A 17,008-nucleotide genomic window follows, 5' to 3' on the forward strand; every position below is an offset into this window, starting at 1 on the left:
CTTGGTGTGCGCCCCGAGCTGCTCCTATCTGTTGCATTGAAGGGGTGCGGACTGCGCATGCACCACTTTTAACGAGAGTCGATGGACAAAGATTTCTGCGCCCCAAACACGTGACTTATCAGTAACTTTAGACATCGTAAAACAATTGTAATCTATATTTTATCGTAGATTATACATCTTACTGACACCAGCTATATAATATGTACCTTGTTAATACTTTTTTTAATTAAAATTAATTAAAATGTAAGTATTTTTTAATGAGAATCTAGAATGTGGGAAGAGGTGGGGCGGCACCCCTAGCGCCCCTATGGGCCGGCCGCCACTGGAACATGGTCTGCAAAGTAATGTCCCTGAATAAAGTGAGGTTAAGATGTTTTATTTTAATATATTTGGGGCTACTAAATAACAAACAGTGCAGGAGAGGTTATAAAACACATTTTTACATGTTTTTGTGAAATATAAATAAAGTTGAAATGAAAACACAGAAAGTCATGGATGGTTTAAACTTTTAACTGATTTATTAATATGAAATACAAATGATTCTAAATGTCTTTAATGTCAGTACTGTAGCACCAGATAGGTAGGATTCACTACATGGAATCATCTAAAATGTAATGTTTTGTTTTAGCTAATATGTTTGTAACGAATAGTGTCACTGCAAAATTCAAGCCAAACCACAAACCATAAATCAAATAAAAGACTTATTTTATTTGTATTTAATTGGATTCAGTTTTCCCCATCAGATGTTTTTTTGTGTTCAGTTCAGGTTTGAGTACAATAATAAAACATTTGGGTGCAAATATACAGAATAGTAGCCCATAACTGGAGGCCAGAATAGCAAATATCTCCACAGCCACAGTGAACTTCCCAGGAGAGCTGACATAAGCTGGGATAAAGGTGATCCAGACCGCACAGAATATCAACATGCTGAATGTGATAAATTTAGCTTCATTAAAATTATCAGGCAGCTTTCTAGCCAAGAAAGCAAGTAGAAAACATAACACAGCTAAGAGCCCTATGTATCCTAACACAGCCCAGAACCCTACAGGTGATCCCAGGGCACACTCAAGAATAATCTTATCCTTATAGTGGTTCATATTTTTAAAGGGAAACGGAGGATTGATTGTCAGCCAAAGTATGCAAATGATAACCTGTATTAGAGTGAAACTCAGAACACTGAGTCTCTGCTGGGCAGGCCCAAACCACTTCATCATATTACTGCCTGGAAGTGTAGCCCTGAAGGCCATTAGCACCACTATTGTTTTCCCCATAACACAAGAGATAGAGAGGACAAAGCTGATGCCGAATGCTGTGTGTCGCAGCATGCAGGACCACTCAGAGGGCTGGCCGATGAAGGTTAGAGAACACAGGAAACACAGAGTCAAGGAGAAGAGCAGCAGGAAGCTCAGCTCAGAGTTGTTGGCCCTCACAATAGGAGTCTCTTTGTGAGTCAAAAATATGACTGATGTCAGAAGAGATAGAAAAACGCCAACACAGCCAAATCCAGTTAAAAGTGCTCCCATGATTTCTTTGTAAGACAGGTATTCAGTCAATTTCGGAAGACACTTGTCTTTATTTTCATTTGGCCAAAACTCAGGTGGACAGATCAAACAATCAGGGGAATCTGTGAAAGAGAAATACAATCATTACACTAAAATAAGAAATAATCAAACAATAAAATGTACAAATATTATATTATATTAAAAAATATGAATGTATTGTTGCTCTTTCATATATCCCCACTAGAAAACACATGAAAACATTACATTTTAAGTTATATACTCACTTGTCTCATTACTTATTGTTCCCTCAGGGCACTCAAAACAGTCAAAGCAACACACAGGCTTCAACTTATGCATGGCCTTACGAGTCCCTGGTGGGCATGGTTCTCTGCAGACAGACCTTACAACCTGAAAAAGTAAAATCCGGCATGTAAAACCCACAAATGAAACAAAATGTTTTTGTATATCATGGACATATAGTTCATTAAGTTCTTATAAAGTATAAGGAACACAATTAAATTAGCTTTTTTAAAGTACTTTGTACATTACATTTCAATTTGAAATTTTATGATCAGTATTATAAGAACTTTTGTCTGTTATCTTGTGTGGGTTAGGACATATGTAATGTCTGCAATACAATGATATATGTGTTTTTAATCATCAAACAAATCTGACATCAATGAGTTTTCTATCAAGTAAAGACCTTCTATCTATCTCATAGTTTGCATAAACAGTATGTGGGGACTGACCCTCTGTTCACTTTACCTTATTCTTGTTTCCTCCCCAAACAATTGTGGTGTTCTTTTTTAGTTTGAACTTTTCCCCCTCTGGAAAAGCGGTATCATATTGACCGATATTTACAATATTCATAGAGCCGTCTTCTTTCATCTGCCAGTTAACTAATTCATACTGAGCAACTGAGTCTCCATTTTCATCAAAGAAAACCTTCGCTCCATTCTGTGTTGTGAAGTTCACATACTTAATGTGTTCCAACACCTATAGAGGAACAATGATCAATTTAGCAATCATAGACTTAACATTCAAATGGTACACTAATACCTTATATGTATAATATGATATTTATGTATTTTTTGCATTTACCGCAAAAACAATAATAAACAAATAAGTTATATTCAAATAAAAACTGAACTTACAAGCTTAGGCTCAACTTCATTCTTGTTTACACAGGACTTTCCTGTGGTGGGATTTGAGCCATTTTTACATTGCAATAGTGCATGAAGGGCATATGCCACCAAGTACACAGCTTTGTACACGTTATTCTCAGCCCTGAATTGTGTCACGTCTGTGTAGTCATTGGAGACAGTCCTGAGATCCTCTGTGCCAGTGCACATAGTAGAGATATTTGATGACGAGAAGGTGCAGTCAAAAAACATCTCCCACATTGCTTTAACTATAGCGCTTTGTGGTTCATCCGCAGGTTTAAAGTTGAGCAAGAATTCAGCAAGACCTGGAATAGATGACTGAGGCAGGGCAAAGCCCATTGCCCCCTGCAAAATGTTATTTCTCTTGACAGAAGCTAGGTCTACCTGTGTGATCCAAGACTCACTACCTAGCCACTGCTTTCCAGTTATGTTATGTTTTTCAATTCTTGACAGTAACGATCTGGTAAGAGACAAAGACATAAACAACAGGACCACATTTGACGAGGATTCCCTTATTGTCTTTACAAAAGGAGACATCTGCCTTCCATTTAATCTCCATGAGTAAGGTAATGTGTATTCAACACATATGCCCTCTTTTTTTGCTTCCTTAATGAGATGAGCGGTTCCTTGTTCTGAGTACAAAGAGTTAGCGTAAATAATCCCAAACCAACGCCAGTCGAAATATTTCATGAGCTGCACAATACCGATGATTTGGAAGTGGTCACTTGGCACAGTTCTGAAGAACGAGGGGTACCGTCTTCTGTCACTCAAACAAGCACAGGTTGCAAGATGGCTTACCTTCAAAGCAAAAACAACAACAACATGCAAAATACAGCAAATAAAAATACAAATATTTTAAAAATGGAAATATATATATAAAGCAACAAATTGGACACTACAGTTGTATCTACTCACCTGTGGAATGGATAGTGGGCTTAGTATGCTGTTTATGCCTTCACTCACTCCAGAAGATGAATGACCTAAGAGAGCCTGGATGTGACTTCTGCAGCCTTTGGAGTCGTCTCCATTTACAGCTTCTGCAGCTACGTGTACCAGGTTTTCACTCCCACAGCCATTGAACAGCCTATAACCCAGACTAACTCCAGGAAGAAGCTCAGTATCTCTATTAATCTCTTCCACAGTGAAAATCACCGTTCTGGCGAATTTCAATTCCCTGGAATGCCACCTGAAAACATAATGTTAAGTATTGGAACTTTACTAATAAAGAAGTTATTACAGCTGAAACACACCAGACACACTCATACTGTTAAACTTGCGATTTTCATAAATTGCATTCCATTTTTATAGATTATATTTTAAGCACTTACCCTGTGCAGTATTCATTTGGCAAAGCCTGGTAGCCATTATCATTCAGTTTGCGAGTACTGGTTATAGAAAACACTCCTCCTATAATTAGATCACCTTCTTTTGAAAACTCCATAAACCCTGTCTGCCCAATGAAATTGCATGTTTGGTTTTCCGACATTGTCCTTGCCAGCAGAGTGAATAAGATGATAGTGATCCAACCCATCATGAACCACCCTCCTCTTCACAAAAGCACGTCTGACATGGAAGCTGACCTTTATAGTTTTTCTTTACCACATGAGAAACATCAGCAGCCAATGCGAGCACAGTCTCAATTCTCAAAAGATTATTTTTGTTTTTCACTGCACTTCAGAAACTAGTCTTGCTGATTGACAGATGATTGACAGTTACCTTTTTTAAAGGTCCCATGTCATGCTTTTCCGGTTATTACCCATCCCCTTGTGTGTTATGAAGGTTTTTATGCATGTAAACGGTCTGCAGAGTCAAAACCCCTCAAAGCACACCCTGTAGGGAGTACAACTCTAACACAGAAAAGACCTGCCCAAAACGCCTCGTTGGAGATTTCTCATCTTTTTCCTGGGTACTCTGACGTGGGGATACCCACAGGCCACACCCTCTGCCAGCCTTTCACGAAACAAAGCTTCCCAAACCTTTCAGCGATTCATGCCGGATATGTACAGCGTCCCAACACTGAAGATCAGTGTTGGGCAAGTTACTTCCAAAATGTAATATATTACATATTACTTATTACTGTCTTTTTAAAGTAATAAGTTACATTACAATATTACTGTCTCTGAAATGTAATGAGTTACACTACTTTTGAGTTACTTTTGAGTTACTTTCACCAAAATAACCGCAAAAGAATGGCAAGGTATTTTAAATGCTAAAATATAGTTTAGTGCAGCTCATTATACATCCAGTGAAGGGCAATGTGGTATAGCATAACAACTGTGTAGGCCATTAAGGCTACTAACAACTTATAAACTTATTTAAAGCAGACAAAGGATCAAAGTCTGGTCAATTATAGTAGAGATACTGTAAATATTTATAAGTCTAGGCCTATATATATTAGCTAGAGCTCACTATAATGAAACCTATAACATTATGAAATGACAAGGTGTGCAATATATTTTTCTTTTTGTTTCTTTCTTTTATTTAATTCAAGTTCCAAGCACAAGAAGTTTGAATGTATTGAGTGGACAAAGAAGAAGCTTTATCAAAAATACGAAAAGGATTAGGCCTCAAGGAATAGCTTACGGCTCAGTCATTTTTAGTCCAACACTATTAACATGTTGGACAAACATTGCTTAAGATTGCTACTAAATGCAACGTAGGCCAAAAATAGGAGCCCTGCTATTTGCCAAACAACGCCTAGAACATAGGCTACCAAACAAAGTCTGGTCAAGTCTAAATACAAAAAAAGGCCTCGATGGAAATACTTCACAAAACAAATGAGGCTCCACTATATTTAACACACACATTGGAATATTGAAAATAAAAAAATAAACAGGAAACCCGTTACTGCCAAAACAGAGGTAGAATGCAACCAATTAAGGCTCGTAAAATACATTTAAGTATGAAAGCCCTTAAAGCCTTGACCTATAGCCTACTTATTGTTCTATGGTGGGGGGCTGGCCTATTCCACTACCGCCTTGACTGAAATGACGGTTGAAGCGCATCAGGGGAAGGCGTTGAAAGCGTCCATCACCGAGACGGTTGCGTTTTGGGGTGAGCACAAGATTTCCAAGATTGAAAAGTCTTTCTACTGATGCACTGGATGGCGTTGGGGCAATACAGCGGAGTGCGATTTTTTTAATTCTTGGAAACTGGTGCAGACTTTCCATCGTAGGGGCATAATTGAAATAAGACATTCCCTCTGTTTCCACAGACATGGGCGCATCAGCTGTGGTAACGGGCTGTAAGTCAAAGGCAAAAAATCCTCCTCGCTGGAGGCAACAGCATCAGGTTGAGGGGCATCGGGCATCAGGGCTGCAGGCTCTTGTGTTGTTAGGGAACGACACTCTGACATGAGGAGTACCTTGATATGGTCTCTTCTGGCTTCTTCTTTTACCCAACGCAGCTTAAACTTGGGCAGTGAGACAGCGGCAAGCAGCGCTTCCTTGGAGTCAATTATTGAGGCGAATCGAGTTTTGATTGCTCCCACAATAACTTCAGGCAGCCCAGTGGTCATTGCTGATAGGCCAGTTTTCATTGCTAAGATTTTTCCCATGAGAACTTCTAGTGTTGGTTGAAGCGTTCCAATAAAACAAGTGTCCTCACCCTGTAAGATGTCCAGTGCAACTGTGAAAGGCTTCATAATGGAGCAGTATTCCTTGAGAAACTGGTATTCCCTGTCGTTCATACATTTCATTTGAAATTGTGTGCAGATATTATTGATGTCAGTGAGGGGCATTTCTGTGATCCGAGAATAGGCGTCAAAGTATGAGTTCCACCTTGTTACTGTGGGGACAATCAACTTTCTACCACTGACCTCTTCAAGGAACTCTGATGCGACTGTGGAGCGGCTGGCCTTCGTCCACAACGCTGAACATTTGGCTGTAGCACTACGATACACAGCCCTAGATTCTACGTTAGATGACAGCCATTTATCAACCTCATTGTTCGCAATTAGATTAAGTGTATGGGCTGCGCATCTATGGTGGGGAGGCAGTACACATAGCCCGTCCCGGGCATTATCATCTTTGGCGGTGGCAAGCACACTGTGAAGGTCTGTAAAGTCTGCCTCACCATCGCCATCCACCTCATCCTCCTCCTCATCGGACTCCACTTGCCGCTGCTGATGCTCCTTGAACGCTTTCACCAAGTGACTCCCATTGTCCGTCACACATGCAGTCACTTTATTGTTGGTAAGTCCATATTGAGAGAAAATGTCCTCCAGCTCTGTTGCTATTGCGTCGTACGTGTGTCGACCCCTAAATCTTCTACAAGCGATCGCAGCCTTCATTAGTTTCAAGGTATCTGCATCGATCCAATGCACAGTCACCCCCAAGAAACTTTTGTTGTTAGCACTCCATATGTCTGCCATTGTTGACACATAATTCTGGGCATCGATAGTTTTCCTCAGCTCCTTTTCCATGATAGCATATTCTTTATCCAACTCTTTGGCAAATGTCTTTCTATCTGGCAACACTTGCTGAAAATTAAGAAGATAGAGATATTAAAGTCATGCTAGATAATAAACTCATGCTCCATTTATAACTGGGCTAAATAATATTTGGATACCGGTAACATTACTGTAATGATAGGTGCTTATGTATAGGCAATGCATCTTTTTACCACCAGGCAGCAGTATAACATTTTTACTGTTTTGTTTCCCTTATTTTGGTTTGTTATAGTAGTTCGTTTTTGATGCTTTTGTTTACATTGTTGCTCCAATTCCTAATCTCCCAAGAGTATTAGTGTTTTTATTATCTGTATGAATCTTATCCAATGAATTGATATACTGTTGTGTTTTTGTCTTTTGTTGAGGGCTCCAGCACCCCTGACGTGAGCGGCAGCCTTGGGAGTTGGGATTCAGCGGTGTTAGGCCCTCACGTGCACTTCACTGCCCCTTAAGTGTGTGTGTGTGTTTAGTTAATGTTGCACCTTTCTTAATTTATCACTTTCTTTTCAGTTGCTGTGTCTGTACAGGGCATGTGTGAGTGGCGGTGAGTAATATTTAGATTTTACCTGCTTGCTTCCCCTCTCCCAACAGTAACGGTCTGCGCTCATTTAGTCAGTTTTTATAGGCTGGATACCATTTTAAATAGCATTCTTGGTGTAGATGAATTAATAATAAATTGTTATTTTTACTGATTAAAGTATTGTTTGTAAACGTGTTTGATATTGATAAATAAATATCATACTCTTGGGAGTAAATCCTTGTCTTGAACCTTTTTGTTGACTGCCAACTGTATCGTGTTTTTTAATTGAATCTGTGGAGTTTTTGCTGTTTGATACATTTGAGTTAAAGGTAGGGTAGGTAAGTTTGAGAAACCGGCTCGAGATACACTTTTTTTATATTCCATGGAATGCTCTTAACACCCCGATAGCAATGAATATCTTAAGTGCTTTGAAATCCATAAAAAAATTTCATCTGTGGAAGCCGTAGTACTGTACAAAGTACGACCAATCATTTTAGCCGGCCCGGCTAAAATAACTGGATGGCCTACCTGCCTGTCAGCCTTCCATCTGTGCACAAACTTATCTCGTGCCCTCATTGGTCATGTGCGCATTCGTGTGTGTTGGAGGAGGGGCTCTGTAAGGAAGTGGCAGATTTTCTCCGGTTGTGTATTTTCAAATTCTAGCGATCTCGAGCCGGTTTCTCAAACTTACCTACCCTACCTTTAAAGGGCAAATTTGATCAGTAGAACAGCTAAACTTTAGGCCGTGTGCATGGCCGCGGTTACACTTGCGTCAGATCCCCCAAATTAGAGGAAAAATAAGCGGATGGAGGTAGATTGAGTCAGGAGCCATACTCCCTGGGTGTTTCTCAATGTCGAGTAAAGCTGCTCCAGAGCCACTATTTCAAGCATACTACGTCATCGAGTGCCGCCGAAGGACTGTTCCAATGTCAAGCATACTTGGAATTCTACCGAGCCCGGCGTACTTCGTAGCGAGACATTTCGAGGCTGCACATGTGTAGACTCCGCGGTCTTAAAATCCCCACAATGCTTTGCGCACGGACCAATTTCCCCAAATCTGTGGCGGAAAATGTAAGGCGGGGCCTCTCATATGACGCACACCTGCACACTTGCTCGCCTGTTCCACTCTTCGTTTTCCGAATGCCAGGAAGTATTCTTGCCTCGCTTCTGAAGCAAGTGACTCGGAAGACATGTGCTACCAAGCAAGCGTACTCGGCATTGAGAAACACCCTTTATGTGGCTCTCAAACAAAATGGCAGAATGGAAATCCCTCACAAACGTTTCAACTGGGAACACACTAGCCTGCCCCAAGAGGCCACTAAGGCTATAGCAGTCAAAAGGAGACGGATGTCGGTCATTGGAAAGACAGAACAACATGGAATCATCTTAATGTTTTGGTTTAGCTAATATGTTTGTAATGAATAGTATGAATGTGTCACTGCAAAATTCAAGCCAAACCACAAACCATGAAATACAAAAAACTAAAAGACTAATTTGATTTGTATTTAATTTGATTCAGTTTTATTGTGTTCAGTTCAGGTTTGAGTAAAATAATAAAACATTTGGGTGCAAATATACAGCATAGTAGCCGATGAAGGTCAGAGAACACAGGAAACACAGAGTCAGGGAGAAGAGCAGCAGGAAGCTCAGCTCAGAGTTGTTAGCCCTTACAAAAGGAGTCTTTCTGTAGTGGAAGAATAACAGGGCTATAGTCATCACCAGGCAGGCACAGAAAGACAGAAAAGGAGACCAACATACACATTAATTCCCTGAAGGTGAGGAACTCAATAGCTTTCAAATCACAGTTATTCCTCTCTTCATTGGACTTGTACTCGGGAAGGCATTTGTCACAACATGTTCAGGCTGTACAGCACACACATCTTTAGATAGATAAGTAAAGTGCTTGGAGTGATTTTGCCCAATAGAAACACGGTGAGTGCTAGCGTAAATGCTGTCTCACTTGTGCTGTTGCTGAACTCCCCGTCAGCACAGGCGACGCAATCAAAACAGCAGATAGGCTTCCCTTTGACAAAAGCCTGACGCGTCCCAAGCAAACAACTCTCACTGCAAACAGACCTTGGAACCTGCATCAAAGTGACAGCATGAAATCATTCATCTCCTGATTAATATGGTTTACTCAGTAATCAAAATGATAGTTTATGATAAAACAATGTTACTTTCAAAATAGATATAGATAGATAGATAGATAGATAGACCAACTAATTAGTACCCATGTACTTACTTCAAGATTGTCGCCTGCCCAGATGGCTCTCACATCTGCTCACATCACAGCTGAGAATATCAGATTTAGAATTCAGCTTCAGGGATGCCGTGAACTGACATTGTTAACAGCCTTTAAAAAACTGCAAATATGGATGCTTAATGTGCTGCTGTGTTAACGGCCTGCAATGGTTTTAAATACAAAAAAGAGTAAAATAGCATCTCATCAATTTAGTGGAATAACAGTAGGCCAGATATAACACAGATTTCCCTGTATGCTGATGACATAATTGTATTCATATCCAAATGAAAGGAAACAACTCAGCTCATAACCACGTTTGGTGATGTTTCAGGTTACAAGGTTACCATTACTAAATCCTCTATTTTATTATTTAAGAAGCATGAAAGAAGGAACCCAATTGATGAGGTAAATCAATTTAATTCATATTTAGGAGTACAGATAATGCCTAGTTTACAAAATGTTGTTGAGGCTAATTATGCACCTTTAATGATGGAAATAAATGAGTTAATTGATAGATGGATTGCACTACCATTATTTATAATTGGGAGAATTATAAATCAATATAATACCAAAATTACTTTATTTAGTTCAAAATATTCCCCTGCCGCCTCAATTAGATTTTTTCTCAAAACATTTAAAATTAAGAAGAAAATGGTTAAATTCATATAGAATAAGAGGAGGGCAGGCCTTGGTTTGTCTTTATAGTATTTACCATATGATCAAGGGGGTTTACAGTGTCCAAATGTAATGTGGTATTACTGGGCAGCTGAGAACTATCATGTTTTATTTTTCTTCAAAGGATGCTCCGCATTAGACTGAAATGGAATATCATTGTTTGAAACTACCTCTTCCCTTATACATGTATTCAGAAACAGTAAGAAACGTACGCAAACAAACAAAAAATCCAATTGTAAAACACATGATAAAGATCTCGTTTGATGTGAACCAATATTTAAAAGCACCACATACATTATCACCATACAGTCCAGTATGGGGTATTCATTGTTTTGTGCCAGGAAGAGCAGATGCAACTTTCAAATTATTTGAGTCACAAGGACTAAAAATGATCCAAGACCTTTATTTGGCAGATTCAAATGTCATGATGTCCTTTGAAGAGATGGGGTCTAAATTCAATATTGATATAAAAAGAAAATACATTTATCCAAATATAAGCATGTTTGTTTTTATGCGTCTTGTTTTTGTTCTTGTTTTTGAGGAAACATATTGTGGGGGGAAAAAAATAGCATCTCAGACGTTTAGGTTTCACTTTCATGCACACTAATTTAAGGTCATTTTGATTAGTTTCTTCTCATCATTTCTTTTTTAGTATTTCTCTCTGGTCTTAACAGTAAAATATAACATTTTGGAGCAAATATACAGAAGAGCAACCCAAAGCTAGAGGCCAAAATGGCAAATATCTCCACAGCCACAGTGAACTTCCCAGGAGAGCTAACATACGCAGGAATAAAAGTGACCCATACTGCACAGAATATTAACATGCTGAAAGTGATGAACTTAGCTTCATTAAAATTATCAGGCAGCTTTCGAGCCAGAAAAGCAAGGATGAAGCACATCACAGCCAGGAGTCCTATATACCCCAACACAGCCCAGAACCCTATAGGTGAACCTACATTACACTCTAGAATAATCCTTTCAGTGATATGAGCTGTATTTGTGTAGGGGAATGGTGGGGCAAGGGTTAACCACAGCACACAGACCAACACCTGCAGTAAAGTACAGCTGAGAACATTTGTTCTCTGAAGCACAGCAGAACACTGAGGAAGTGTGTTAGTCGGCCTTGTAGCCTTAAAAGCCATCACCACTGCTATAGTTTTAGCCAAGATACAAGACATGCACAAGGCAAAGGTGATGCCGAATGCTGTGTGTCGCAACATGCAGGACAACACTGTGGGCTGACCTATGAAGGTCAGAGAACACAGGAAACACAGAGTCAAGGAGAAGAGCAGCAGGAAGCTCAGCTCAGAGTTACTGGCTTTGACAAGAGGTGTGTGACGAAACCGAAAGAAGACACACAACACCACCAGTGTTAAAATCGCTCCAAACAACGAGAAAGCAGTGAGCAGGGCGCCCATGGTTTCGCCATAAGATAGGAACTCGATCACCTTTGGAACACACTGGCTGTGATCTTCATTTGACCAGTACTCCAGTGGGCATGGCGAACACTCGGCAGAATCTGAATAGAAAACATGGAACACTGTAATGTGTTTGTGCTGTAAGCTGCAAGTTATGAGACTTAAAGGTGGGGTAGGTAATTTTTGGAGAAACCAGCTCGAGTGCGCTAGAATTTGAAAATACACAGCCGGAAAAAATCTGCCACTTCCTTACAGAGCCCCTCCTCCAACACACACGAACGCGCACATGACCAATGAGGGCACAAGATAAGTTTGTGCACAGATGGAAGGCTGACAGGCAGGTAGACCGGCTTGGTCATGCTTTTTACAGTACTACGGCTTCCACAGATGACATTTTTTTATGGATTTTTTGTCAAAGCACTTAAGATATTCATTGCTATCGGGATGTTAAGAGCATTCCATGGAATATAACACAAAGTGTATCTCGAGCCGGTTTCTCAAACTTACCTACCCCACCTTTATGCTCATACTGTATGAAATAAATAATGGCCTTGTAATGTTAAGAGACTTATTGGATTGACACTGGAATTCGTAGACTTTCTACATATATTAATATAAAATGAGTTACAGTATGGAAAGATTCTACTCACTGTTGGATTTGGTGATCTCTCCCGCAGCACAGGCAATGCAGGAGAAACAGCAGATGGGTTTCCCTTTAATCACAGCCTGCCGGAAACCTGGCGGACAACTCTCACTGCAGACGGACACAGGCCTCTGTAAAAACACCACTCAACTCATCAGTTACTCACAGTTAGTTGCCCCTTCATTTATGAATGTTATTTTCTTTTTTAGTATCTCTAAAAATTATATTTTTCTCATTGATCTTACACGTATATCTACAACTTGAAAGTGCCAATCCCAGTCAGTAATATATAGAGTATACATAGGTAAATATGTGTTTGTTGACAGGAGAATCAACCTTTTTAATTTGGTCATTAATTACGGAAATGTCTCAGGGAACAGTTATGTATTTGAAAGATTACCTCCACAATGAGTTATTCTAAACTATTTTTACCTTTAGGGATCCAGCAGCCCATGTTGTGTTTATTCCATTCATTATAAACTGCTTTTCATTTGGTAGTGATGCATCGTAGCTCCCTACAGCCACAAACACAGTATCTCCTGCTGGATTTCTCTGCCAGTTCACCAGCTCATAGGTCGCTGCAGGGTCTCCATTTCTATCAAAGTACACCCTTTCTCCTGACTGAATGGTAAAATTCACACTTTGGAGGTGTTTCACAACCTACCAAATTAGAAAAGTGGTGAATTACTGTAAGATTTTAGTCTTTTGAATTCAAATAATTTACTGAATGTATTAACCTGTTACCTCTGTTTGCTCAAAGACATCTTTCCAGAAACACTGAGGATTCATGGCATCACCACATTTTAACATGTTATGCATGGCATGAGCCACAGCATACACAGCCTTATACACATTGCCGGATATCCTTAGCTCTGACACATCTGTAAAAGTATTGTTGATGTCCTCTAGTTTCTCAGAGCCTGAGCACAGGGTCTGACCATGGAGACCGGACTGAAAACTACAACCAAATGTGGCTTCCCAGAACTCTCTCAGCAGATTATTATGAGGGTCTTGACCTGGGTTTACTTGCAAAAGAAACTCTCTGAGGCCTGTGATCTTTGTTTTTCTGATGGTGAAGCCCAGAGTCCCTGTCAGGATTCCTGAGTACCTCTTAGTTGCCAGATGACCTGCTGTAATCCAGGACTCACTGCCCACCCACTGCAGCCCAGTGAGGTTCTGCTTCAGGGCTTCCTCAAGAAGAATGTCCATTTCACCCTGGGCTACGAAGGCAACTAAAACTCTGGCAGTGCCGCTTTTTATCCCTCTGACCACCTTTGCAATGTGCCCACCGGTGTCAGTCCTTGATATGGCTTCTGAGTATTCAATACAGACCCCCTCCTGGCGTGCAGCTGTGATAAATGTTGCCATGCCATTGTTACCATAATCATTGTCACTTCTAACTGCCCCAACCCACTTCCAGCCAAAGTGGTTTACCAGTTTGGCCAAGGCTCTGCTCTGATAATAGTCACTGGGGATGGTTCTGAAGAAAGAGGGGTACTCCTTTCTGTTACTCAAACAAGCGCATGTGGCAAAGTGGCTGATCTAACAAAAAAAGAAGGGAAAACTAAATACATTTATTTTGATTTCAGATAAGTATTAAGTGAAAGTAAAATAATGTTTTAATCATTGTCTGTCTTTTTCCTCAATCTGCTTATGTGCAAACCCTTTAATCCTAACCTAAGCATAGCCCTGAAACAAACCACAATAATACCAGTATTAAGTCTTTGTTGATGGTTGTTATATGCCAGATCTACAAAATTGTAAGCCTTTTGCAAAAACAATTTGGAAATCAGTCCAAACATGAAATATTACAAATATTTACCACTGGTATTTGGAAAATCCCTGAACTTTGTAGCATCACAATTGTTGAGGAGGACTCAGAGGCTCCGATGATGACATGAACAGATGACTGGCTTGAGCAGGTTTTACCCAAAGTCCTTTCCTGTCCATTCAATAGACCCATCACTGCTCGCGTTGAAGGCAGTGTTGAACCACAGCTGTCAAATACCTTATAACCAATCGAGATATTAGGCAGCAATGAGCTGCTATTGTTGATCTCCTGGATGGCAAAAATCATTGTTTGGGCAAAACGAAATTCTCTTAACTGTATTCTGAAAAGAAAAAAAAAAGTTTTAATAACAGTTTTCTTACTAATATGACTATTTATTCTGTTATGAAACCAACAGAGACAATACATGAAACAGTACCTGGAGCATGTGAGAGCTTCTGGAACATCTGTAAAGGAGAGAGAAGGCTTCGATATTTGGCTATAGATGGAGAAAGCTCCTCCAATTGTTATATCTCCATCCTTAGATAACAGAGGAAACACTGGGTCTCCCAGCATCTCACAGTATTCAGTGTTGTCTGCTCCAAAGGCTCCCACAAAAAGCACAAACAGTAACATAGTACATAAATGGTCCAACATCTGGAATAATCTGGCACACACATATACACACACACATTTGTTATAGTTACTGTTATTATTACAGACTATATCTCCTTCAGAGCTTCTGTAGGAGATATAGTCGATGATGATGATGATGATGATGATTGAGGTCCTCTTATCGAATCACTGTTTCATGATGTCAGAGCGCTCTGCTGTTCATGCTTTGCAAAGTTTTACGCTGACCGTTTGTAAGACCAATATGTCAAATGAAATTGCATCATGATGGGGTTAGTGATACCCCTTTAAAAATGTAAGCAAACGTTGAAGTTAATACGTTTTTCATGGCTGAAAATTTGTTATTTGTCAAATAATGAAAAGGGAAAAATAGAAAACAAAATGTAAAATCCATAATCATGAAACATCTGTGGAAATATTAAATACAACTTGTATATTCACACAAATATGAAAACCAAAACATGCGGTAGTGCATTGGTTTTATAATAAAATTACAAATGTATGAGAAAATAATTATATAGTTAAAAAACAATAACATAAGTAAACATGCTAATATGTATCATGTTTGTATTGTAGTGCCGAGAGACGGGAGTCCAACTCCAACGACCTGGAAACACATGAGCAGTCGTCGTAAGGGGGCCGCGGTGGGCGTCGTGACGAATGAAAACAAAATCCGGCGACCGTAGTCTGGGGGACACCCGGAAAGCTGGGTTGCTGTGCTGCGACGTGGGGGCGGGCGTGAATGTCCTGGCGGTCTCCAGCAGGGAGGAGCGCTGCCTGGCCGCAGACCAGGGCACCGTGGTGGCCGGAATGAATTCTCCGGGGACTCGTAGCGTCTGGCCATACACGAGCTCCGCCGACGAGGATTGCAGGTCTTCTTTGGGGGCGCACCTGAGGCCGAGCATAACCCACGGGAGCTTATCTACCCAGTTGCCGTCTGTCAAGCCGGCACGCAGGGCCGCCTTCATGGATCGGTGGAAATGCTCACATAAGCTGTTAGCCTGGGGGTGATATGCGGTGGTGCGGTGCAGCTTGACCCCCAAACCCTCGGCAACAGTGTTCCAGAGCTCCGAGGTAAACTGAGAGCCGTGGTCAGAGGAGAGGTCAGACGGGGTCCCGAAGCGCGCCACCCACATGCCGATGAACGCGTGGGCCACGTCAGAAGATGCTGTCGAGGTGAGGGGAATGGCTTCGGGCCAGCGGGTCGTCCTGTCCACCATCGTGAAGAGGAAGGTGAAACCGTGAGAGGGGGGCAGTGGACCTACGAGGTCGACATTGACATGGTCAAACCTCCTCTCAGGAACCGCAGAAAGTTTGAAAGGGGCTCTAGTATGGCGGTGCACTTTAGTCCGTTGACAGGCCACGCATGAGTCGACCCAGGTCTTCACGTCCTTTTTAAGCCCTTGCCACACAAACTTCTGCAACACCAACCTCACCGACGGTTTCCAGGCGGAGCGGGAAAGGTTGTGTATCGCCTCAAAAACGGGTCGCCGCCAGTTCGCAGGAACTAGCAGTCGAGGCTGGCCCGTGAGGAAGTCACACCACAGCTTTGCGCCCGAGTCACCGACCGTGACCTCCTCCAGGCGTAATCCTGTGTCCAAGGCCTTGAGGGTCTGGACCCCGTGGTCAGAGGCCTGGTCCGTGCTCATGGGGAGGTAATCGAGGCCCAGCTGCACAGCTCCGATGACCGCTCTGGAGAGGCAGTCCGCGACCACGTTAGCCTTACCAGCGATGTGTTGGATGTCCGTGGTGTACTCGGATATGTATGAGAGCTGGTGTTGCTGGCGGGCGGACCACGGCTTGGCCACCTTGGACATGCAGAATGTGAGTAGCTTGTGGTCAACAAACAAGGAGGTCACTGTCGAACGCACTGTACTTGCCCTCCCTGGGGGTTAACTGGCGACTGAAAAAGGCGAGCGGTTGCCAGGCGCCGTCAACCCATTGTTCATGTACCGCACCTACAGCGTAGTCAGACGCGTCGGTGCTGATAGCGA

General features: G+C 41.3%; 1 protein-coding gene and 1 pseudogene across 1 annotated transcript; both read right to left on the reverse strand.

Annotated features, from left to right (window-relative positions):
* Positions 1 to 716: 716 nt before the first annotated feature.
* On the reverse strand, positions 717 to 4,151 carry LOC117470567 (extracellular calcium-sensing receptor-like). The gene is made up of 6 exons (XM_034115387.1): positions 3,994 to 4,151; positions 3,581 to 3,851; positions 2,657 to 3,463; positions 2,268 to 2,498; positions 1,787 to 1,910; positions 717 to 1,624 (listed from the first exon to the last, which is right to left on the reverse strand). The coding sequence occupies exons 1-6, from the start codon at positions 4,149 to 4,151 to the stop codon at positions 717 to 719; spliced, it is 2,499 nt and encodes an 832-aa protein (XP_033971278.1).
* Positions 4,152 to 11,166: 7,015 nt separating this feature from the next.
* LOC117470419 lies at positions 11,167 to 14,972 on the reverse strand (annotated as a pseudogene).
* Between the last annotated feature and the right edge of the window lie 2,036 nt (positions 14,973 to 17,008).

This window comes from Trematomus bernacchii, unplaced genomic scaffold, assembly GCF_902827165.1.
Source record: "Trematomus bernacchii unplaced genomic scaffold, fTreBer1.1, whole genome shotgun sequence".
In the NCBI taxonomy this organism is placed as follows: Eukaryota; Metazoa; Chordata; class Actinopteri; order Perciformes; family Nototheniidae; genus Trematomus; species Trematomus bernacchii.

Coding starts and splice junctions, on each gene's coding strand:
- LOC117470567 (XM_034115387.1), bottom strand. CDS start 4,151: ATGTCGGAAAACCAAACATGCAATTTCATTGGGCAGACAGGGTTTATG. Junction 3,464..3,580: donor GCCCACTATCCATTCCACAG/GTGAGTAGATAC, acceptor TTTGCTTTGAAG/GTAAGCCATCTTGCAACCTG. Junction 1,625..1,786: donor AACAATAAGTAATGAGACAA/GTGAGTATATAA, acceptor TCTCTTTCACAG/ATTCCCCTGATTGTTTGATC.